The 25,662-nt window shown below is 43.7% G+C and overlaps 1 protein-coding gene across 1 annotated transcript in view; it reads left to right on the top strand.

Annotated features, from left to right (window-relative positions):
* The first annotated feature begins 14,385 nt into the window (after nt 1-14,385).
* CSPG4 (chondroitin sulfate proteoglycan 4) overlaps nt 14,386-25,662 on the top strand; it is an 89,213-nt gene continuing 77,936 nt past the window's right edge. Inside the window, exon 1 of the mRNA XM_042471074.1 lies at nt 14,386-14,511. Coding sequence (XP_042327008.1) covers nt 14,421-14,511 — 91 coding nt within the window. The 5' untranslated portion in view covers nt 14,386-14,420. The remainder of the gene's footprint in view (nt 14,512-25,662) is intronic.

The raw sequence follows: 25,662 nt of genomic DNA, 5'->3' as shown, positions 1-25,662 counted from the left end.
GATGCAAGCTACAGGAAAAGAGATTCCACCTCAACATTAGGAAGAACTTCCTGACAGTAAGGGCTGTTCGACAGTGAAACACACTCCCTCTGATTGTAGTGGAGTCTCCTTCCTTGGAGGTCTTTAAGCAGAGGCTAGATGGCTATCTGCTGGGGATGCTTTGATTTGGATTTCCTGCGTGGCAGGGGGTTGGACTGGATGGCCCGTGCGGTCTCTTCCAACTCTATGATTCTATGATTCTATGAAATGGCATCCCAAGGGCTACCCAAAAAGTTGATTTCCCCCCCCCCCATTTCAGCCTTAAAGATGAGTCCTAAAAGCCATTATGCAATCAACTCATGCCCTCCCTTGAATCTAAGGGTAGGATTCATAAAGCAGAGGTTGCAAGATTCCAGCTCCCAGCATTCCTAGGGCTAATGGGAGATGCAGTCCAACAACCTCTAAAGAGTTTCCTCAGCCTTCATCTTTTGCATCCTACTGGTCACTTAAAAATTCAGAGTGTTTCTGTAGCTGCTGGGAAGGAATTGTGGTTCCCATGTCACTGAGGTGGTGAAACCGTGCAGGTCTTAGTCCAAAGTTTAAATGAGTTATAAGGTGACAAACCCATTTGGAGGAGGATGGTTCAGTATCATGGGTAACTTCTTTAAATTTCAGACTAAGTCAGCAATTGCGTGAATTGCTATTTTTTTAAAAGAAAATTGTAAATTGTAAAAAGAAAAATGTAAAAACAGTAAATTGGGAGGCAGCATGATGTAGTGGTTTGAGCGTTGACTCTGGAGAGACTAGAGTTCGAATCCCTGCACAGCCATAGAAACCCACTGGGTGACCTTGGGCAAGTCAAACTCTCTCAGCCTCAGAGGAAGGCAAAGGCAAACCTCCTCTGAACAAATCTTGCCAAGAAACCCCTGTGATGGTTCCCCTTAGGGAGACAATAAGTCAGAAATAACTTGAAAGCAAACAACAACTCCAATCAATTCCCAGAATCCCCCAGCCAGCATGGCCTGTTGTTCAATTCTGACAGCTATTATTCAAAAACAATGTTTTACAACAACAAACTGTAAATGCGAGTGACCTGATCCAGATTTGAATCTCAGTAGACTGGAGGGCAAACCATTAAAGGCACCAATCCACAACATCCATCCATGTTAGTGTCTGATTCTGGACTAGGAGTCTTGTGCTTGCAGTTCCTTTCTTTTTTAAAATCATTTACTTCTCTTCTAATTGTAGAAGTGGTATCCAGGCTGATTCAATGCTGAAATTTCACTTCACTGGTCTGAAATTGTAAGAGGTGACTGAACAATTTGCAATCTGCAAATGGCCTTCCATCGAATCATCATTGAGGAACTTTGCTTGGGCATCAGTTTTCCAGTGCATCAGTCTCCTGTACCCCTGTGACCGTTAGTTCATGCCATCTCCTTTTAGCAAACCACCGTTAGAATAAATATATAGAAGCATTCCGTCGACGCACACCCCAAAATCCCTTTTACGGTCATCGAAAATCAGAGTCAGGTTGATGTAACTAGCCAGCCAGCTCTGAAAATAGCTTGCTTTTGCAGCAGCCAGAAAATTGGAGACGTTTCTAAAAGTGACAGTTTGGCTCCATTAGCCAAACCGCTCCTGCCCAAATTCAGTTACAGCTTTGCAAATCTCCACCCTTAGCTTTTTCTGGGAATCTGTAGAAGACAAGGGAGAGGCAGGTGGTGGGTAGAAGAAAAATGCAAATAGAAGGACAAAGTGAAATTCAAAAATGCTATGGAATAATGTATCAGGTGGAGAGGCATCCAAGAGAAATGAATGCCCACCATGTTGCAAGGATTTCTGCTTCCCTTCTAGGGTTGATGTGCTTTTATTTCTCTTCTCTTTGTTTACTCCTGGTCAGAGATGTGTTGCAGAGCTATAGTGAACAGATGATGATACAGTTCAAAGATATAGCTATGTTAGTCTATAAAATCAGTACGTAAAGAGATCTTGTAGCACCTTGGAGACTAACCGAAAGAAAGAAGTTGGCAGCATGAGCTTTCATAGACTTAAGTCCAAATGCATCTGAGGAAGTAGACTTAAGACTATAAATTTCTGTTAGCTCAAATGTGCTACAAGATTTCTTTGCATACAGATAAGGAAAATTGTGATGATTTATCAAATTTATCAAATGCAGCCATGTTCTATGTGGCTCTCATCCTGTTGGTGGCATTTGTTGCACCTGTTGTGTGTCTTCAAGTCATTTCCAACTTATGAACCTAATATGAACCTATCATGGGGTTTTCTAGGCAAGATTTGTTTAGAGGGGGTTTGGCATTGCCTTTCCCTGAGGCTGAGAGAGTGTGATTTGCCCAAAGTCACCCAGTGGGTTGCATGGCCAAGCTGGAAATTGGACCCTGGTCTCCAGAGTTGCAGTCCAACACTCAAAGCACTACACAGGTACAAATTGCCTTATACTTCCAGACCAAACCTTTGCACTGTTGCACAATGGAAGCATTCCCCTTTCCAGCACAGAAGTGAGTTTCCACATGTGCTGCCATTGTACATTGATGTGCTATGTGCCTTTGCATGCCTTTACCATGGTGGCACCTTTACTTCAAACTAAATTTCTGAAGAGCACACACACACACACACACACACACACACACACACACATCCATGCACATTGCAACATCACAATTCAGGAATGAAGCTGTGCAAAACTGTCACACCACTCCATCAGCATCAAGTTGTGTGTGCTGGATCTCTGTGATGTAGCTGCACCCTCAATTTGCAGCACTTGAAAGATGCTGAGGACAAAAGGGGACAGTGTGAGGAAGAGAGGTAAACTGGGACATTTTAAAAGCAGCTGGAAAAGTGGGACGACAGAGGATTAATCGGGACTGTGTCCCTGTTAAATTAAATTGGGAAAGCTGGAGGGCGTCAACCATCTTCCACTCATTTTGAAAGAGGATGCAGTGACTGATCAAAGTCTGCGAATCTGAGCCTTGTGCTGAGAGGGTGCCGAATAATTCTGAACTGTTGGAGCCACAATAATAAGGACCTTTGGTTTGGAGGGCAGGTTGCCAATGTCCCTTGGAAGGGTGAGGCCTTAAATCATCATGTCTGCAGGCCTCAAAATGAATGGCTTACAGTTGGGCAGGAAGGCTAACTCCTCTGCGGCCTGGATCCACCGCAGTTGTCTCTTCCCCCACATCGAACCAGATGTCAAGTCGGAAAGGGGAGGGAAGGAACCTGAAGCTGCAGCTTTCTCAAGACAAACAAAATTTGCTCTCTGTGGAGCTCAGGCAAAGGCTGGGGTTTTTCTCTTAGGCCAGCCGGCAGCCGAGACTACAAGACATGGGTGAGAGTTGTTATGAATGAATATTGGCTATTCATTCTCAAGACACCCCCTCCCTTCTCTTTTGCAGGTTGGCCACCCACCGAGGATTTTACTAGCCTAGCCAAAGATGTTATCCCTTGGCTAGATGACAGCAGGATACAGGGCGGGGAGGTAGAAAAGCTGAGCACTTCTCCCATCAAATGCACATGCCTCTTCTGTAATAACACACTCCCGGTGCCTGGAAAAATTACGGTTCAGACATAAGCTCTCAGAATCCCCCAGCCAGCAGGCCAAAAAGTACATTTTCCAGGCACTACCTTGAACTACAGCTCCTAGATCTAAGCCCTGGACTGCTACCTCCAGGATCCCTTGGGCTACAACTCCCTGGTTTATCTTATGGATGACTATATCCTGAGTAGTCTGAAAGATCCCAAGTTTAAGCCATGGGTTACAACTCCCAGGATCCTCAACCAGCATAGCCTTGAAAGTCCAAAGAATAGCTTTTTTCCAGAATGACCCTCTGGAGACCGTGAGATTCCCAGACCCACTTAACACCCAAGTTTTTAATAAATTCTGATCCAGAAAGAAAACCACAAAAACCTGGTTCGGGGGCATGAGAGTTGCTCAAGGGCACCCCCTGTCTCCTCTTCCCAAATTTTTTTATATGTAAAATGTACACATCTTTCTGACTGTAACCCTCTTCTGCCCCACACTCTCCAAGGTCGCCAGGGTTCTTCTAGGCAGGTTCATTTCTTCTCCATCTACACCTCTCCCTGTCCTCCATGTTTCTTCATGACAGGACTTTGCTTTCAATGGGCACCCCAACATTCCATGTTGCAACTCCCCTTCCTCAATCCATGCAAGCCCTGTCTGGTTATTGAAAGATCGACGGGTGGAGGAGACAATGAGTTGTGTAAGTTCAACTCTGTCCACTTCGGACCCCAATTGTTCTGGTTTTAAGAAGGCCTAAAGGAGAGCCAGCATAGGACTATGACTCTGGAGACCAGGGCTCAAATCTCAGCTTGGCCACGTCAACCCACTGGGTGAACTTGGGCAGGTCACACTCAGAAGATGACAATGGCAAACCCCTTCCGAAGAAACCTGCCAAGAAACCCCATGTTAAGTTTGCCTTAGGGTTGCCATAAGTCGGAAGCAACATGAAGGAATACAATAACAACAAAGAGGGAGACTATAATTACATTGGCTGAATCTGGTGACTGTAGCCTTCAGTAGTACCAGGAAACCTGCTGAATCTCATTTCAGATGTCCCTGTTTAGAATGAGATGGTTAAGGATTTCTCCTCCTTCCCCCCCCCCTCTGAAACACACATATGAGTTTTCTGTTTTTCTTGTTTTCTTTTCCAACAGACAGTTCCTTTCCCATAGCTTCTGACCATGTTGAGGCATTCATCAGTATGTTTTTGAGTGGGTGGATTTTTATTGTGGTAGTGGGCTCCCTGAAGGGTTGCCTTACATCCGTCAAGACCTCCCCCTTATTTCTCAGCGGTCCTATTTTAGCTACAGCCCTGCCAGCGCTCACTACCTGAGAGTGCTTTTGGAAAGAAAAAGGATGAGGAGCGATCACTGTTTTTCGACAAATTGTCCCAGATGCCTTTGATAAACAACAGAGAGACTGTTGTTGTGTTCAAGACAAGTTGGATCAGGTGCCGAGGGATCTTCTGATGAGTGTGGGGGGGGGGGGGGGGGGGGTGTTTTGCTGCACTCAGATGGAAAACTGGATTGCACAATTGGAAGGGGAGTGCTGGCCAAGGCTAGCCCACAAAGAAGACAGAATGAAATTGTCAGGGTGAGTTGCAATACCAACAAGCCATCCTTGAGTGGAACCAGATGTAGATGAAAAACTGAGTCCCCATCATTGCCACTGTAATGGGGGTGTCTGGATCATGCAGAATCTAGGTTATAAAGAAGCTGAATGCAGGATACAGGAAGCTCCCACTTATCTGATGGGTGAGTGACCAGAGGACCGTCAGAAAGTGGAATTGGTTGAAAAGTGGAAGCTAGGCTTTTCAGCTTGCAAATACATTTGCCCACTGAAAATGCAAAGAACTCATTAATTTAACACTCTGGAGTGTGTGCAAACACTAAATTGTTGTTGTCGTTGTGTGTCCTCAAGTCGTTTCCAACTTATGGCAACCCTCTCACGGGATTTGCTTGGCAAGATTTGTCAGAGAAGGTTGGCTGGTGGTTCAGCCATCAGAGAAATGAGAGACTGTAACTTGCCCAAGGTACCCCATTGGGTTTCAATGTGCTAGCAGGAATTTGAGCCATAGTGGTTTGAGTGCTGGACTGGGACTCTGGAGACCAGGGTTTGATTCCCAGATCAGCCATGAAAACCTCTGGGGGACCCTTGGCAACTTATATGCTCTCAACCCCAGGGGAATCATAGAACCATAGAGTTGGAAGAGACCCCAACGGCCATCCAGTCCAACTCCCTGCAATGCAGGAACTCACAATCAAAGCACCCCTGACAGATAGCCATCCAGCCGTTGTTTAAAGATCTCCAAAGAAGGAGGCAGTGGCAAATCCCCTCTGAACAAATCTTGCCAAGAAAACCACATGATAGGTTTGGATCGCCAGGGCTCAAATCCCTGCTTGCACATTGAAACCCAATGGGGTTGCCTTAGGGTCACCATAAGTCAGAAACAATTTGAAGACACACAATACACACACACACACACACACACACACACACACATACACCCCTGGTGTCTAACTTCAGTGCTCAAACCACTACACCATGCTGGCTCAGATAAACCCTATCCCCCTCAAAATACTGGGAATTTCCTTTAATGTTTGGATAAAAACACAACCCAGAGTTCCCAACCCAGCCACTGATGGCCACTGGGTCTGGGAATCGTAATGGAGGGGCATGGCAGTGAGAGGTGGAGTGGCCAATGTCCCTCTTCAGGTGACAGGACATCTTGTACCACTGCGAGGCATGTAACATTAAAATTGTCTGCACACAGATCTCCTTTTCTGGGTTCCCAGTCAAGGCTGTTCTGCCGTGCATCATCCAGGGATGTCTGCGTCTTCACAGACGGGCCGTAAAAGCTTCAGGACTCCTCCCAGGAGCTCTCAGCATCTAGCATGCTTAGTTGAATGCCAGAATGCTAGGAATCCCCAGCTTGCCTGTTTTCCTCATAAAAGGCAAAAGAGAGCCAAGCTGGGAGGAAAGAGCTCTACTGGGCATCACAAAGGGGTGAATCAGCGACTTTAGCTGGGTGCCCTTGGCTGTTGCCACCACCCAAACAACCACAAAAGATGCCCAACGATGTCCCACTCAGAGGACTCTTGGAAAAACAGCAACGTTTTACAGATGCTCATGGCTCAAATTGCCTCCGCTGCCTTTGCCTGCCTTTTCTTAAACTGAATGTGCCACGAGGCCTGGAATACCTCTTTATATAGCATGTCGTTTTTGTCGGACCACACGGAAGTGGGGTTGTTTATGATATTTAGCTCTCCCAAGAAAGAGGAGCCTAGGAACTGTGTAAATAGGAGCTCAGCTAGAGGAACATTGTGTGTATACACTACACTCTTAGAGCCAGCCGTCAGCCTAGTATAAATATGATGAAAGGGCAGGAGAGAGAGGCAGGCAGTGTATACATAGCAGGGTATGAAGGAAATGCTTGTCTCGGTCTGTGGGCAGCAGTGAGAACAGATGCTCAACTGTTCTGGCCTCTGGTCGCTTGAACAGTTGTGTAGAAGGGCTTCTCAGTAGACTCAAATTGTCATGGAAGGGCAGGAGAAACTCTATGGGATCGAATGAAGTTCCTGCTCTTCCATCCAGCAGAGCTAGGCCATGTTTCCTTTCTTTGACTTCAACTCCCCTCCCCTCCCTACCAACATGGTGACTAGGGGATAATGGGAATTGTAAATAATAATAATAATAATAATAATAATAATAATAATAAATTTATTTATATTTCCCGCCTCTCCCTGCAGATCAAGGCGGGATTACAACCAGATTAAAATACTGTCATCAGTACAACACAATACAATCACAATCAGCAATAATAATCCCAACAAAAACCCTAACCCTCATGCAATACAATAATAAAATTAACAGTTAAAATTCTCATCTAATCATAATCAATGAACTGGAGCACTGAGGTGGATGGGGCTATCTTACACAGGGTCAGATGGGAAGGCCCGCCGGAAGAGATCCGTCTTGACTGCTTTCTTAAAAGCATCTAAGGTGGTAATAAGGTGGATCTCCTCCGGCAGGTCGTTCCACAATTTTGGGGTGGCAGAGATAAAGGTCCTCTGGGAAGTTATCACTAGCCCAGTCTTCTGTGATTTTAGTAAGTTATTTCCAGAGGTTCTGAGAGTGCGGAGTGGATTGTATGGAGAGGCATTCCCGCAAGTAACTTGGGGCCAAGCCATGTAGGGCTTTAAAGATAATAACCAACACCTTGTACTGCGCCTGGAAGCTGATTGCCAGCCAGTGAAGAGATTTTAAAACAGGTATTATGTGGTCAATCCTAGATGTGCCGGTGACCAATTTGGCTGCCATATTTTGAACCAATTGAATCTTCCAAACTTGGCACAAGGGTAGCCCCATGTAGAGTGCATTGCAGAAATCAAGATGAGAAGTTACTAGAGTGTGTACCAGTGCTTCAAGGTCCCCCTGGTCCAGGTAGGGACGCAACTGGCGTATCAATCAAAGTTGATAGCAAGCGCTCCTGGCCGTCACATCTATTTGAGATGACAACTGAAGGGACGAATCCAGGAGCACTCCCGGACTGTGAACACAGTCCTTTAGGGGAAGTATGACCTCGTCCAGGACCGGTTAGCAAAACTCCTTCCCCGGACTTGTGGTTCCTATTTTGTTTTTCCTCATCTAGTCCATTACCAACCCAAGACAGTCATTCAAAGGATTAATGCGCATACCCTCCAACCATCCAAATTCAGCAGGGAGAGCTTTGGTCAGGGTGTCATAACCACAAAGGAGAACAAGGCGCCACAGACTGCAGGACATTCAAGAAAAAATGTAGGACATTACCAAAGAAAAGCTGGAAATACTAATGTAAATATAAATTCATTTCATCTGGTTTATTTACTGCTATATTACATAGGCTGTATTTTATTATGTTCTCAGCCATGTTTTTCTGATGAACCTGCTTTCGTGAAAACACCTTGTTGGCTTGCAATATATTTCTGGAACTCCAAGAAAAACGAATGCTTCAAATTGGACTTTGCTAGCTTTCAACAACCCAGATCCTTCTTTCCTTTCCACTCTTCCATCAGAAATAAAAACAAACAAAACCGCCACATGGTCAGGAACACTCTTGCCACAGCCCTTTGCTGCTTCTGGGCAAGTAATAAATCCATGACACAAGGACAGGTTTTATGGCTCAGAACAGGGGATGTTTTTTGAAATTCCTCCCCGACCCATGGACCCATTGAAATGTAAGACATGTCCAGGAAAAGGAGGACCTCTGGTCACCCTAGTCTCGGTTAATCCACCTTGGTCCCACTTTTTCAGCAGTTTTGTGTGATCATTTGCCTCCTCTGCCAGAGAGCTCTGGTGCCACAGCAAACTACAAATACCATAGGATGGAGCCATGACAGTTACAGAGGTGTCAAAGTGCATTAACTCTGCAGTATGGCAGCAGCTTCAGCCCTGGCAGATCAGAATAGACTAGATCCTTGCGTTGGAAGCAAGCCCCTGGTTCCAGACGGATGTATCTCCTACGTGCGGGACTGGCGGAGAATGCTAATAGCAGGGGATTTTGATCGGGGACTTTCACCGAGGCAGGGATTCCTCTTGTTATTGCTCTGTGCCCTTGTACAATTTGTCAGTAACATCTGATTAGCAACTGTTTCCAGCTCTTGAAAAGGCACCAGCTGCCCTCTGGCTAATGAGGATGTATTTTTAACTTCCCTGAGTGCATTAAAACAAGGCGGCTGACCTTCTCTTTTCCTGGGTTTCTCTTCTTTTTATGCCTCCACAGAGACCTTCTCCGGAAGCTACATTTTTCAAAAGCAATTGGTTGCCACCGCTTTAGAAACATCACTTTTTGGATTTCAAATGCCAGAATCCCCAATTTACAGGTCCACAACTCAGAGCTGAAGCTCAAAAAAGTAGTTCTTTCCAAGCTCTTTTAGTTACAATGATAACCCCAAGGTCTCCCACCTATTATTCATCCCAATTAAAATGGAGCCATTGAACCAACTGGGTTTCCCTAGGTGTTGACTCGCCATTAACCAAATGTAAAGCTATATCATGGGATATCAAAGTCAGATCTTTCAATACCAAAGTCAGGATTGTCCATGTCATCAAATGTCTGATTTTTGTGTATGGTTACAAGAGCTGGATAGTGAGGAAAGTGGATAGAAAGAGAGTCAACTCATCTGAAATGTGGGGTTAGATGACAATTCTGTGGATACCTCAGGCTGCCAACAAGACAAATAAGTGAGTCCTAGAACAAGTCAAGCCTGAACTCCCTCCAGAAACCAAGATAATATAATTTTTGCTTATTTAAAAATATTTTTTATAATTTAAAACTGCATAACCTGTTGTTTTCAGTTATTTGTAAGCTGCCCTGAGGTCTTTTTTATATAGAGTGAGGCAGAACTATTTTAATAAATAAATAATAAATGGCCAAACAGAGGGGTCCTATTTTGCTGGGAAATAAGAGATGTGCTCAAGTGTTGTTGTGGAACAAAACACTGATAAGCCGTGCTGTTGTTTAAAATGGCTTTTATTTATCTTGTTGGCACATTTTGGGAAGACCCTTCTTCAAGGGCGATATAATTACGAGATTACAAAGTTCATACATTTATTAGCAAATGTTATACGTATTTAATAAAATCATTTGCTTCCCCTCAACTCTCTCTGTGGTCATAGTTCGGACATATCATGAGATGGCATAACTCACTGGAAAAGGCAATAATACTATAAAGTGGTAGGCAGCAGGAAAGGGAAAGACCACACTACTGTATATATGGATTGATTCAGTCAAGAAAGCCACAGCCCTGCTTTTGCAAGAATGGAATAGGAGTGTAATGTCTAGATCAAGGAAAGTAATAGCACCACTCTATTCTGCCTTGGTCAGACCGCACTTGCATACTGTGTCCAGTTCTGGGCACCACAATTCAAGAAGGTGTGGACAAGCTGGAGCGGGTCCATAGGAGGACAACGAATACGATATAAGGTCTGGAAACCATGCCCTAGGAGAAGCAGCTTAGGGAGCTGGGTAAGTTTAGCCTGGAGAAGAGAAGTGGGGTGGCATGATAGCCATGTTTAAGTATTTGAAGGGATGTCTTCTTGAGGATGGAGCAAACTTGTTTTCTGCTGCTCCTGAGACTAGGACATGGAGCAATGGATGCAAACTACAGGAAAAGAGATCCCGCCTAAATCTTAGGAGGAGCTTCCTGATGGTAAGAGCCGTTCAATAGTGGGATATTCTGCCTCAAAATGTGATGGACCTTCCTCCTTTGGAGGTTTTTAAACAAAGGCTGGATGGCCATCAGTCAGGAGTGTATTTCTGCTTGGCAGAATGGGTTGGACTGGATGGCCTTTGTGGTCTCTTCCAACTCTAGGAATCTATATTTCTGTGAAAATCCAGTGTGGTGTACTAGTTTGAGTGCTGGACTATGACTGAAGATCAAGATTTGATTCCCAGCTTGGCCATGAAATCCATTGGGTGACCTTGGGCAAGTCACATGCTCTCAGCCTCAGATGAAGGCAATGGCAAACCTCCTCTGAACAATCCTTGCCCAAAAAAAAACCTGCGGTAGGGCCACCATAAGTCAGAAATGACTTGAAGGGACACAACAACAACATGATTGTATGATTCTATGAATAAGATAAGTTGATCATAAGGGTTCTTGGAGGCCTCTCATTCATAAGGTCACCATAAGCTGAGGTCAGCTTGATGGCAAATAATGACAACAACACCAAAGATGCCAAGAGGATTCCAGGTAGAACTCTTCTAGAACATGGCCACATAGCCTGAAAAACCCACAAAATTCTATGGATGCCGGTCATGAGAGCCTTCAACTTCACAATCTCAGGTAGTGTTTCTAGAAATCTGGTCCACTTGATATTGGCAAAACCACTGCCAGGCCTAGTAGACAATCTTGAGGCTAGATAGATGAGTGACTCATCACAAGCCAGCTTCACATGCCATCATGCCACCAGTTGCCCTTATCTACCCTGTGCAATTTCGATAATAAACCTTGTGTGTCCTTCAAAGTTATCAAGATAAGAAAGATGAGATACATGTCCGGAGGAGTGGACAAAGCCAGTGACTGATACCCAACTGTGCGCATCGTAATTATATCCAAACATTTATTGCCTTTCTTAACAAGAAGGAGAAGGAGGCAATATCAAAAAGCGACAGACTCCCAGAGCTGCAGAGCTATCTTCCAGAGAGCTATAAATAAGAAAAAGATGGAACAGAGAATATTTTGTGAAATTGAATCTGTTCAAATCAGCAAGTCTCGACAAAATGATATCCCATCCCTGAGTCTTAATAGAATTAGGTAATGAATTTACGAAACCCAAAGAGACGGGCTCGTAAAAGTCTCAGAAAAAAGCTAGGCACATACCAGATTTATTTAATGTCTTTATTAATGATCTGGAAGCTAAGAATAAACAACACATTAATTAAATATCCTTGTTCAATTGCGGGAGGAGGGGGGGCTTTCAGCCTCCAATGAAAGAAAGAGTGAAAAAGAGAGATTGAGAGAGAAGAACTGGCTCTGAGGATAGAATTCCCTCCAAAGGGGAAGTAATGCAAACAAGAAGCCCTGGAAAACTGTCTCCTCAAAGGGGCCGGCTGCCTCACGTGAGCGATGGATATTCGATAAGAAGGCCGTGCTTGTGGAAAGCTGAGGTTGGAGCAGGAAGCTTGTTAGCATGAGTTATAGAGGAGACCCAGCTGCATAAGCAACATTTTACAGTGCAACAGTGTGCCATACAGATGGAGGCATCCCTCCAAAGAAGCAGACATAACAGATTCTTTCTTGGAGGTGGTCTGGTCCCTGAAAGCTGTGTATACAAAAGTAGCCTGTGTGGAATGGAGGCATCCATGGACAAACCCGTCTAAAATGATGCCCCAATGGCTTTTGCAAAACTAAACTTTGGTCCAAACGTCCCTGAATTTCCCAATTTGGCTCCCCAAACCTCCATTTGCAAAACTGTGTCTTCCTCCTTCTCGCTCCCTCTTTCCTGTCTTGACTACATTCACCCTCTCTCTTTAAAATACAAAATTAAGTTTTTCATTGCAAAATCCTACCATGCACACCTTTCAGGATGGCATGTCCTAACATGCATTAGGCCACAGTAGCTTCTGCATCAGTGGCATGGTAAAACCACTCCTTGTTTTAGTTTGAACTTAAATTATGGTTGCTGCTGCTGCTGTTGGATGCCTTAAATCATTTCCAACTTAAGGCAAATCTATCATGGGGTTTTCTTGGCAAGTTTCTCTGGTGCCGCAACAAACTACATTTCCCAGAATTTCATAGCATCGAACCATGGCAGTTAAAGTGATGCTAAACTGGATTATTTCTGCAGTGTAGATGCAACAATAGTCCCTGTTCATCAAAAAGTCCCAAGTCTAGAAGACAGGAGAACCACAAAGAAGGATTTGATGGAGAAGTCTTCATATCTGGAGGCTCACAGTAGGCAGCAAGTCCATCGCTTATCCCTCAGATATCAGGCCCTATTAATCAGGATTTACATGATCGGCAATGTATGTTTTAGCACATTGGTGGCATTAAAACAGAAGTAAGTGGGTATCTTGTACTGTGTGGGAAGAAAGCTCACACAGTTCTGCATCCCTTTTGCCCCTGCAATGGGGCCTAAATACCCTAAAGGCATCAAATGCTGTCTGATCTTGGAAACTGAGCAGGGTCAGACCTGACCAGTACTTGGATGGGAGATCTTCATCAAAGACCAGGTACTGTCGGCTATATTTCAGAGGAAGGAGCTGGCAAAACAACCTCTGAGTGTCCATTGCCTAAGCCAACCCTATGAAATTCATGGGATCACCATAAACTGAGCATGACTTGAAGGCACAGACACCCATCCTAAAGGCACCAGATCCAGAATGATTTTGGAAGCTTAGTAGGGTCAGTTCTTGTTCATACATGGACAGAAGACCACCAAGGAATCCCAGGTGCCATTGGCTATGTTTCAGAGGAAGGAAATCCTATGAAACCCATGGAATCACTTTATGTCCAGGTGACATAAAGGCACACATGCAGAGACACAATTCAACCCTTTGACTTCACAGGGTTGTGGCACTACTCCACCACAACCTGAGATTTGCCTCCCTGTTTGCAGATGCAGAGAAGCAGATCAATTCCTTGAATGCTAATCCAACAGCCTGAGAACGGCCCGCTCCAAGAGCAGATCATGTAATTTGTCCATATTTCTCTATTAAATTATATCTGTCTATCCATTTATATATATATATCTGTTTCACTGAGTTTGGGATAAAAAATCTGGGCAGGAACATCCCCTGTAACTTGAAAAGGAAAACTTGAATATGTCCAGGTTATATCCCGGCCACTCCAAGTCTTTCAGCTCAGCCAAATGAGAGCTTGGCAAAAGTTACTTTTGAAGACTACAGTTCCCAGTGACCAAGTTGGCAGGAAGATACTGGTAACTGTCGTCTTCAAACTACAATTTTTTCCAAGCGGTGAGCCAAACGCTGTCTCTCCTTAGCGGCAAGCCTGCTCCCTGGACAGGGTCCTCTCCAAATCATAGTCAAACAGAACATACAGACTCGTAGCTCAAGGCCTGGCCAGAGCCCAAACAGTTATGACAGAGGCGGGAAAGAACAAGGCGATATTCAAAGTTCTGTTCAAAGGGGGAATGGGGTGGGCTGAGGGAGGCACCAGCCCTCCAAGAAAGGAGCTGACTTGTAATCTGAGAGGTTCTCTGTTTTAACCCAGCCCGATTTTGTGACTGGTGGGGAAATTCAGAATGTCCCTCCCTCAGCAGCAACTTTATTAAATATAGTAGTAGCTGAACACTCAGCTGGAAACAGTTGCTTGTCTGTTTAACTCCTGACTCCTTTCCTCGCTCATTCCTGGTGCCCTGAGGAATGGTGCAATAGAACTGCTGGCCCATCCTAACCAAAAACATGGGGTCCAGGCTGATGGTGTCGGGCCTTCTACTTCTGTCCCAGCTCCTTCTAGAAACGCCATTGCTTCACGCAAACCCAGAGTCTGGAGGTAAGCCTTGGCGCCTGTATTTTATTCTTGTTTTTCGGTGGCTGATGCACATCTGGAAGGAAAGGGGGGACCTGGAGTTTCTCCCAAGGAGAAGCATGAGTGCATATGAGTAACAGAGATGCAGCAAGTTGTATGAACCAACTGTTTCTAAAAGATACATACAGATGTGCTATTTGGAGAAAGACAGTTGTCCCAAAGACCATAGCTAGGAGACGCATGGACTCTGGAGTTAGCCATTGTTAGGAAAGGAGACCAGATGGGATGGTCATTGTGAAAGAGCTCAGATGTAGCTTCTAGAACATCCCTATGGATCCAGATTCAGTGGGAGATTATTAGAACAGAACATCTTATGACACATGCTTAAAATGTGGCTCTCTGAATGTGTGTGTGTGAGAGAGAGAGAGATGTCATTCCTATATTTGGAGGTATGGCATTTAGGTGAATCAAGAGTTATCAGCCTAGGCAGATGTCCATAACATCATCCAATCTTCTAATTTATGAGCTATATTAGAGTATAAAGTAGACATTTAGGGGGGAAAGACGTATTTTTTGTCAGTACAGACAGGTTAACTAAATGTGAAGCTACGAAGTCATCTTCACTTACAGTACTCATTCAAGTGTGGTATAGCTGAGCATACCTAGGTTTACTTAGGGATGTGTGTATGTATCTTCAAGTTGCCTGTCAACTTATGATGACCCCATGCATTTCATAGGGTTTTCTCAGGCAAGGAATACTCAAAGGTGGTTGAGTATTTGACACACAGCATACAGTACCTGGTATTCATTGGTGGTCTCCCATCCAAGCACTAACCAGAACTGGCCCTGCTTAGCTTCCAAGATCAGATGGGATCGGGTGCCTTCAGGGAATTTAGACACTTATGCCTAAAAATACAAGAGGGAGTGGAAGAGTCTATCCTTAAGCCAAAACTTACCTATCAAGATACTGGAATGGTTCAGTGAAGCAATGTTTGAGATCTTCTTGAGATCTTCCTACATAGGGCACAGTTGGAGAGCAGAATTCCTGACCTTCATTCCCTGATAAAGTTTCAACTTGGAGCATACCTTTTGTGGAGGAAAAGCCATTGAAAATCTCCACAAGCATTCCTAAATGCAGAAAGTGCAATTTCTGAGTAGGGTTAGTTGGCTGGTTGATGTTGTTTTGGTCTTCAGGGATCTCCTTAAGCTGTGAGCTGATGTTTGAGTACATGTGGCTGTCTTGTACTCACAAGAAACTCTGACACTGGCTATTGTGGCACCAGGCAGGGAACCTAAGTTTTCCAGTGTGGATCTAGGACATCCTTTCTAAGAATGCCAGTGTTCAGGCTTAAAGGAGGATGCTCCTAGAACTCATGGTTGGTAGAGGAAAGTCAAGAGGGTGGCCAAAACATTCTCAGAAATCAAACAAGGATCTGGATAGTATTTCCACAGAGTAACACTTTATCATGATTCTACCCATTTAATGACCATCTGTTCTTCCTGCCCTGATAAAGCAAGAGGAGTAACTCTCCAGCAATGTGTCCTTTTTGCAACTGGAATACATAGATAGATAGATAGATAGATAGATAGATAGATAGATAGATAGATTTTTTTTGTACATATGTATATTCTGCACTTCTGGAAATGAAGTCTCTGATACTGATGGATTGAGTGGGTGCCTTGGCATGGAATGTTTGGCTTGTTGAGGAGCAAAGCATTTTGCAGTCTAAGTTGTTTAAGGGAAAGGGAAGTTGCCAGTTTAGCTAAAATAATCTCCCACTGGGAGGACTGGGGCGAAGGCACTGAGATAGAGAGAAGCAAAGAAGCAGGAGGAAATGTTGAATCATGGACTGGGCAGGGACGTAGCCAAGGGGGGGTCTTGGGGTCCGCCCCCCCTTCTATTAGAAAAATGAATGGTGCATGCTGTTGCGCCGCCGCACCCAAGCCTCATTATAATGGTGGCACTTAGTCTGGACCCCCCCCCCACTTCCTAAAATCCTAGCTGAGGGTGCATCTACATTACAGAAATAATGCGATTTGACTCCGCTTTAAATGCTGTAGGTCCGTCTTATGGAGTTCTGGGCTTTGTAGTTCTACAAGGTCTTTAGCCTTCTCTGCCAAAGAATGTTGGTGCCTCACAAAACCACAAATCCCAGGATTCTGGACGATGGAGCCATGGCTGTTAAAGTGGTGTCAAACTGCATTATTTCTACAGTGTAAATGCATCTTAAGAAAAGTAAAGTTGAAGGAAGTGTGCTGAGGAGTAAGAAGAGACAGAAATCTGAATCCATTTGGGGTTATTCAAGAAACTGCAGAATATTTAAGGTTGGGAGGCGCTATAAAATATGAGAGATGATGGTAAATCTTGGAAAAGTGACTTTTTTGGACTACAGCTTTCAGAATCCCCCATGGCCAAGAATTCTAGGAAACTGCTCTAGACATGGTGATTAAAGGGAGTGGTTGATAGACCTAGATCCTAGGTTCTAGAGTCAAAAATCCAATGTGTAATGGCTTCCTCTGTCACTATACAATTGGTACCTGGTACTTCTCAATGGGCAGTGAGTATCCCAAAATATGTACAGGTGAATCTCACATTGTGTTTTCAACTAAACACTCAATTCTTTGTTGAAAGCTCCTAGATTAACTATTCAATATGCATAATTTTGCATGATTCAGTCTATTTCCTGAATTACTCAGAGTGGGCACATTGGTTGCAAAATGCAAGAAGCTCCGTATCCACGATAAGCATCCTACATTCTTGTTATGAAGAACTTGCCATAGATGGTAAAGTGTTTCTCCTGTCCATGTCTTACCCTTGGCAAAGTGAGTTGGCTTGGTAGCAGAGGTGTGTCCCATATCAAGTTATAACATCATAAATTCCAGGAGAGTGGCTGCGCTATTCTGTCACAGCAAACCCACGAGAGAAATGATGGAATGGCATCTTTGAAATAAACACTGCAGTCCTGCCACACTGAGAAACACGGTGGGACTTTCTTCTGGGTAAATGCACTATTGTTTATATACCAGCCATCCTGAAAGGAGCTCAAGATGGTATGTGACGGCTGTCCCCAGTTTATCATCACAACAGCCCTGTCGGCTTGTCTAAGTTGAGAAAGAGTGGCTGGCTCAGGGTGACCCTTTGAGTTTCAGTGCTGAGAGAAGACTTGAACCTGGATCTCTTTACATCAAGAAGTTCCTATTAATGTTTTGGTGGAATCTCTTTTCCTATAGCTTGAATGCATTGCTCCATGCTCTATAGTCTCTGGAGCAGCAGAAAACAAGCTTACTCCATCCTCAATATGACATCCCTTCAAATATTTAAACAAGGTGATCATGCTACCTCTTAATGTTCTCTTCTCCAGGCTAAACATCCCCAGCTCCCTAAGCAGCTCCTGGTTTTAATGCTGGAAAAATGGGGAAATGCCAACCAATTTCCAGAGCACAGTGCCCATGCTTTCCCACAGGGCCATTTGCGAAACTTGGCATGGCTGGCATTTGGCAGTCCCATCATTGTATTTCACTCTTCTCTGTCTTTTCTATTTCACCCTTAGCCCTCTTCCTCTGCCAGGATAGTCATAAATCAGACAAGAAGGAGTCACATCCATCTTGAGCCTCTTTATGCGCAGGCTGGCATGTGGTTTGACGGTGTGGGTGGCACTTTTCCTTGAAGCTAACTCAGAGCTTGGAAAAGTTACTGGGGGGGGGGGGCTAAATAGACCTGTTAGTCCCAACTAGATTGGTGCTAATTAATACAGTTTGACACTGCTTTAATTGTCATGGGTCCATTCTATGGAATTCTGGGATGTTGTGGCACTAGAGCTTCAAGAAAGGGAAATATCTCACAAAACAGGGACATAGCTAGGATTTTAGGAAGGGGGGAGGGTCCAGACTAAGTGCCACCATTATAATGCTTGAGTGCGGCAGCACAGCAGCACACACCATTCATTTTTCTAATTGAAGGGGGGTCCGGACCCCAAGAACCCCCCCTTGGCTACGTCCCTGCACAAAACTACAAACCCCAGAATTCCACAGCATTGAGCCACAGGAGTTTAAAAGGGATCAAACTGCATTAATTCTGCGGTGTAGATGCAACTTAAGACATGCTGAACCAATAAGTACTTTGCAAGCCAACACTTACATAAGTCCCATTGATTCAATGGGTCCACTATAGTTGGGACTAAAATTGGATTTAAGCTTTGAACTACACCATTGGTCATGCTGTCAGGGAGATAACTGGGAGTTGTAGTCAAAAAGGGAGCTTTTCCAACCGCCAATGAAGCTCTTGTTTTAACATCCCCCATGCTCCTATTATACTTTGGGTGATACGTTTGTCGTTTTTTTCTCCAAATGCACAGATGAAATATGTCTGCTTTAATCATGGCGACAACTCCTTTAAGTCAATTTTGGGTTTGCTGGGGGGGGGGGAGAGTGTTGGGGATGTGTTTGGAATTGGTTTATTAGTTTATTGCAAGTCTACATCTGAACCTCTCAAGCAATGAATGACATATTCACAATGATGCCACATTAGGTGCATATAAACCAAGTTATTTTGTAACTTGGTTTATTTTACCCTTCCTGTTACAACAGAGCTGTTTGCTGTTTGATTATATAGCTTATTTTTGTGTGATTGATGGTTTGCTTTTATTTTGTATGACTTATTGATTATGCTTTGTGCTGATATCCATAAAGACGATGAAGATGGATGGATGGATGGATGGGAGTGAAAGATGATGTGAGATTTCATCTTATCTCAAAACTTTTAGCTGCCATTTAGGACTGATCAGGTCAAGAATTCATCCACTGAGACCCTAGTTTTGTGTGTCTTTCCAGTTCTACTACACATCGCAAGAAAAGTGATTTGATTAAGAATGGATGCATTATGAATTAATAGTTAGTAAGTGACCCCTATACTTAGGTGTTTATCAGACAAGCTCTTAAAGAGGTACTATTCCAGTGTGACTCCTCTAGCTGCCTCCCGTTGCATGCTGGGATTGGCAGTTTTAAGGAGGGGTATTTAGAATTCTCAGGCAGAGAAGTTCAGCTCCTTAAAACTGTCAATCCCAGCATGCAACAGGAGGCTGCTAGAGGAGTCACATTGGAATAGTACCTCTTTAAGAGCATAGTGTGATAAACATCTTAGTTTTACTGAGAGTTGAACAAACTAAGCTGATTTGCTGTTGCCGTTTTGTGCAGGCGCATGCTGGTGGATAAGCATTATAATTTCTCTCTGTGTGTAATTGTCATGGATCAACTCTGATGGCTTGAAGATTTTTGTCGTTGGCTAATTCGGTAATTGATGGCGATGCTATACATAGTATATGGCGGTATTTAAAATAATTGAATTACATTAAATAACAGTGGATTCAAATAGGTTTGTTTGCTCAGCAGTTTAATGAGGCTGATTAACACTAATTTATTTTCCTTTGAAAGATAATGGAGGACTAATAGATTCATTATAGTTGAGGGATCAGAAGATATTTAATTTTAAAAAGCTGCTTACATACTGTCGATTGGAAGACTATTAGATCTTTGATGTCAAAAATGCTTATTGTTTAATGTCTATATGATTATACACTGAGTTCCATTAGCTAATGTGAATTAATGGGATCATATTATGGAGTATTAATATTTACCTGTAATTCATATCTTGCCATTGCATGCTTTACGCTTCATTACTCAGGTAAGTCTTGCAAACCCATTCCAGCTCCATAGCATCAATTCAAATCCCCTTCCCACCCACAAAAAACCCTTCTATTAGTGTGTGTTTGTGTATGTCTTTAAGTTGCCTGGCTTATGGTGACTCCATGAATTTTATTAGGTTTTCTTAGGCAAGGAATATTCAGAGGTGGTTTTGCTAGTTCCTTCCTCTGAAATATAGCTCATAGTACCTGGCCTTCATTAGTAGTCTCCCATCCCACTATGAACCAAGGCTGACCCTACCTAGTTTCCAAGATCAAATGGGATCTTGTGCCTTTAGGACACTTTTTCAGCTGTGTGTGCCTTCAAGTTACCTGTTGACTTAGGGTGACCCCATGAATTTGACAGGGTTTTTTAAAGAAAGGAATACTCAAAGGTGGTTTCATCAGCACAGTCATATTTTTGTCTACTAATAAATAAAGGTCTCTACAGACCACTCCTAAGGGGTGGCAGGATGCCACCACTTTCCTGGCCAGATTGGGGCCATGGCAACCGCACTCCAAAGGCCACCATAGCTGCGGTGGCAGAGTTGTCATCTGGACGCAGTGTTGGAGGTGCGCCATGATGCCTCGTGCAATCTGGAGTGACGCGCGGCATCATGGCATCCTGGGGGCGGAGTCAGGGCATGCGTCATCAGGATGCTGCGCCCTGACTCCGTCCGCAGGCCAGCCTTTTGGGCCGGTCTGTATAGGGCCTCAGTCCCATTGAATTCTATTGGGCTAGATAAATTAATCCAGGACTACAGTCTTCCCCATTGGACTGAGTCCCATTTAATTCAAGAGCATTTTCATCTGTATAAGACTCTTCTGTTAAAGCAGGGATGGCAATTGTACAACCCTCCAGTTGATGCAGAGCTAAAGATCCCCAAGTCTTAGAGGACTGATCCCTCTTCTCCAGTCCTTGGAGCAAGAAGGAAATATCTTCAGGACAAGAGCACTGCCCTGACCAGTGTGCATATGTGCCTTTGTGCATTCTCCTTAGCTAGACTTGGTTTGAATGTGTTATACTGTTTGATGTTTACATGCCAAGCACCCATCTTTGGGTTCATTGCTGATGCGTGGACCACGCTGGAAATCACACACACAAACATACTCTCTCTCTAAACATACACACACATACACACACAACACTGGGAAAACAATCCTGCAGCGTCTGCTCCATCGTCCACCTCATTATGATTTCCTCTCAAATGCTTTTCAATATACTGCAAGAATTTCCACACTAAAAGCAAAATCAAAAGATACGCCCATCCATCAATGTCAGGCTTTGTGTGCTCAGTGCATTGCAAGAAAACAGTAGATAATGGAATGAGAAGGGGAAAGATGGAAGGAAATATTTGTGCTAGTCTTTTTCTTCCCCTTTGCATGAGAACGTAAGAAAGACAGTGCTGATTCAGACCAGGGTCTGGAAAACTGGCTTCTTAAGACGACAACTCCCAAAAAGAACCCATTGCCTGGTAAGTCCATGGTTCACACTGGCTGTGGACTTCTGGGAGTTATAGTCCAAAAAAATAACTTTCCCAAGCTCCTAGTCAGACCTAAGGCCTACATAGAAAGCATTCCTTCCCTGTGGTGGTCAACAAGATGCTTCTGAAAGTCCAAAAGCAGTAAAGATGTGCCAAATGGCACACTTACAAAGACCACATTGATACACATTACTTTAATTACTTGCATTGTTAAGTTCATTTAAACCAAGGGGGGCAAATGTAGGTGGGCTAAGAGGCCACATTAGCCCCCCACATGAGATCTTGGAGAGACAGACCCTCTTACTATATCCCTTTGCAAAAAAAAAAAAAACCACTCTATTTTTGCCCTCAAATGTCCTTTAGGATATGGGAACATTTTGCCATGTTTTTAGGCCCCAATGGAACATTTTAGGTCTCAGTCACCTGTTGACTTACAGCAACCCTGTGATTTTTATATAATTTCTTACTGACCATGGCATGGACCTAAATGCTACCTTGCTGTTACTCCTGACTAGAGAAGACCCATTAAACTAATCGGATTTACCTACATGTTGACTCACCATTCAGTTACTGACTCAATGGGTTGGGAATAACCAACAGGATTCCAATTATGTTCCAATCATTCTTTTTTTTTTTATTCAACCAAATGAACAAAAGTCCTGCACATTTCCACTTGAAATGGAAAAAACTATTGCACTGATGGACATGAGGATCAACAAGCCTTTCCATCGAATGGCAACCGTTGTTTGCACTCGACAGAAATTGAACCAGACTTAGCCAGTGCCCATTTTTCTGGCATTGCTGCTGGCCCCATCCATCGATGTTTCATAATACAGTGCTCATTATTTCCAAAAAATACACTATCACCAGACAGTTTGATCCAGTGCAGCACATACCAAGGCCATTGTGTCAGTGTTATTCATTTCTTTTGGAGACAGATGGGAGCAATGTCCAGCTACGTTGAGGAGGTCAGTCTACCCGCACGTTGCAGTATACCCCATCAGCCAAGGGAATTGTATTTCAGGTGTGGCTTTTCCTTAAACCACAAGTTGGCAAAAGTTGAGAGGAAATGAGACGGGCACAGGAGAAAACAGTTTACTCACTGGAATGAGACGGACTACTCATGGGAGTGGTGACCATGACAAAGCAACTGTTAGTATGGTGTTGGTTTGGTTCTGGTACAGTCCCTGGAAAAGGATATGTACCTCTAACTATTTCCATGGGATCTTGGGCCCTAATAAAGAGGGTGTGGTTGTGGTGTAGTGTAGTGACCATGAAAACCCACTTGGGCATGAAAACCGACTGGATGACCTTAGATAAGTCACAGACTCTCAGCTCCAGATAGCTTTGCCTTAAGGTCACCATAAGTCTTAACTCGAAGGCACACAACAACAACAAAAACAATTGACCTTATCACACTAGTTCAGAAATGGGATTTAAAATAGATTTAAAGTAGAAAAACCCGCAAATGTGGGAGCTTTATCGCATGACATTTCAGCAAAACAGAAACAACGTGAAAATAAAGTGAACGTAAAAGGGATAAAAATGACACTTTTTTTACTTTCAGAACTTTCGGAACTTGTGGGTTTTTCTACTTTAAATCTACTTTAAGTCCTGTTTTTAGTGGGATTCCTCTAGTGTGATAAGGTCCAATGATTGTCGCACTGGTGTCAATGTTCTGGACAAGAATGCAGATGGAATCAATTCACTAACTTCATCAATGGCATTAAGCAGCATGCCTATAATGTCTATGTGGGTCAGTGTAACGTAGGGGTTTGAGTGCTGGACTCCGACTCTGGAGACAGGGTTCAATTCCCAGCTTGTCCATGAAACCCACTGGGTGACATTTGGAAGCTCACATGTCTCAGCCCTAAGGGAAGGCAATGGCAAACCTCCTCTGAACAAAACTTGCCAAGAAAACCCTATGATAGCATCACCTTAGGATCTCCAGAAGTCAGAAACAACCTGAAGGCTCACAACGACTACTCTTTGCAACCATCATTGAGACTGAACTTGTCACCTCATCAATCCAAGTTATTCATTTCAAACCCATTTCACACTCATCTACCCCCAACAATCCGAATATATAGCTTTGCTTCATATGTCTGATGAAACAGACAACAAAAACTAGAAATTTATTTTTCTCTCAAAGGTGCTACAGGGTTCCTTTCTTATCTAGCACAGTCATGTCTTTGAATAGCACTCTTTTAGTCCGATGTTTTGCTTTGATGGAGCAGAGATTGGTGGATAGATACGGCGATTCTTGGTGCAATCAACACAAATCTTGGGAGAATCATAGAATCGTAGAGTTGGAAGAGACCACGAGGACCATCCAGTCTAACCCCATTCTGCCATGCAGGAAATCTCAATCAAAGCATCCCTGACAGATGGGCATCCAGCCTCTGTTTAAAGACCTCCAAGGAAGGAGACTCTATCAACCTCCGAAGGAGTGTGTTCCACTGTCGAACAGCCCTTACTGTCAGGAAATTCCTCCTAATGTTGAGGTGGAATCTCTTTTCCTGCAGCTTGCATCCATTGCTCCGGGTCCTGTTTTCTGGAGCAGCAGAAAACAAGCTTGCTCCCTCCTCAATATGACATCCCTTCAAATATTTAAACAGGGCTGTCATATCACCTCTTAACCTTCTTTTCTCCAGGCTAAACATCCCCAGCTTCCTAAGTCGTTCCTCATAAGACATGGTTTCCAGACCCTTCACCATTTTAGTTGAAGCAAGGAAAGAGCTTGTGTCTCATCCAGCAGTAAAGAGAACCAGCTCATAATTTGGGAAAGTGCCTTAAAGGAAGAAGGCCAACCTTAAACACAGCTTCTGTTATTCAGAGTAGGAAGGCGAAACGCTTGTTTAGATTAGCAGGCAGCTTTGACACTCAATTTTGGCATGGTGACAAAATGGACAAAATGGCATTCACACACTGTGCATATACACACTCTCACACACACATACACCTTTGCCTCTGTATCTGTGCAGCTGTTTATAATGAAGCAATGCCTGCATTCTTCCAGCTCTGCATTTGCGTCAAAGCTTCCTTTGCAGGACGTTTCTTGTGAGGTTCGTTATTAAATGCTATTCAAAACAGAGGACAACTCAAGAAGTTGGAAGTAATTTTTACACTCTTTGGACACCGGGAGATCCGGAGGGTGACATGAACTGGCAGTTTACTGACGTCCAGAGGTATATATTAAATTAATCTTAGAAATCAACTTTTAAAAAGCTTGAATTTTTTAAAAGGTTAGCTTACAGGGGACTGGTGGAGGAAAGGCGAAGAGACCTATGTCTCCTTGGCAGCCCATTATGTATTTGTGATGGGAATATAAAGAGATATGCTTTCTCTGGCAGTCCACTTGGTCTCTATGCTTGATGTAGAAGAGGGATAAGGCATCCTATTCTTCCTGATTCAGCCAACTCATCCAGCTGTATATAAAATTCAGACAGGGCCATGTTAGTCTGGATCAATATACACAGGGATCTTGTAGCACCTTTGAGAATGAAAGAAAGAAGTTGGTAGCATAAGCTTCCATACGCTTAAGTCTGATGCATCTGATGAAGTAGCCTTGAAAACTTATGCTACCAACGTCTTTCTCTCAGTTTCTCTCACCTGTATATAATTCCCTATTGCCGATGGTTGCCAAGCACATGCTTAAATGTGAGGCTGAATTCAATCCAGCTGCCTTGTTTGAGGATAGCCAGTGCCCAGATGAGTGCACCTATAGTCTGGGAAAACAGCCAGAGGGGATGCCAAGTCAATTCAGGATCATATATGGAAAGTGAGCAAGAGATATGATCAGTGAGGTCCAGGGTCGAAGTATGAGATGAAATCCAAGAGTAACTGAAGTCCAATGCCAGTCGCTACAGAGATAACCAAATAATTCAAAGGCCAGGCTGAAGACCAAGAAGCAATAGAGCCAGGACCATCAAACAATGCCACACTGAGATTTCAGAGCAGTTGTTTGCAAGCAAGGAATAGCCTTGTCTGTGATCATTCTTAGCTCGCAAGCT

Source organism: Sceloporus undulatus, chromosome 6 (assembly GCF_019175285.1).
Source record: "Sceloporus undulatus isolate JIND9_A2432 ecotype Alabama chromosome 6, SceUnd_v1.1, whole genome shotgun sequence".
NCBI classification, from domain to species: Eukaryota; Metazoa; Chordata; class Lepidosauria; order Squamata; family Phrynosomatidae; genus Sceloporus; species Sceloporus undulatus.
The sequence above is the reverse complement of the archived record's forward strand: the minus strand, read 5'-3'. Positions and strand labels throughout refer to the sequence as shown.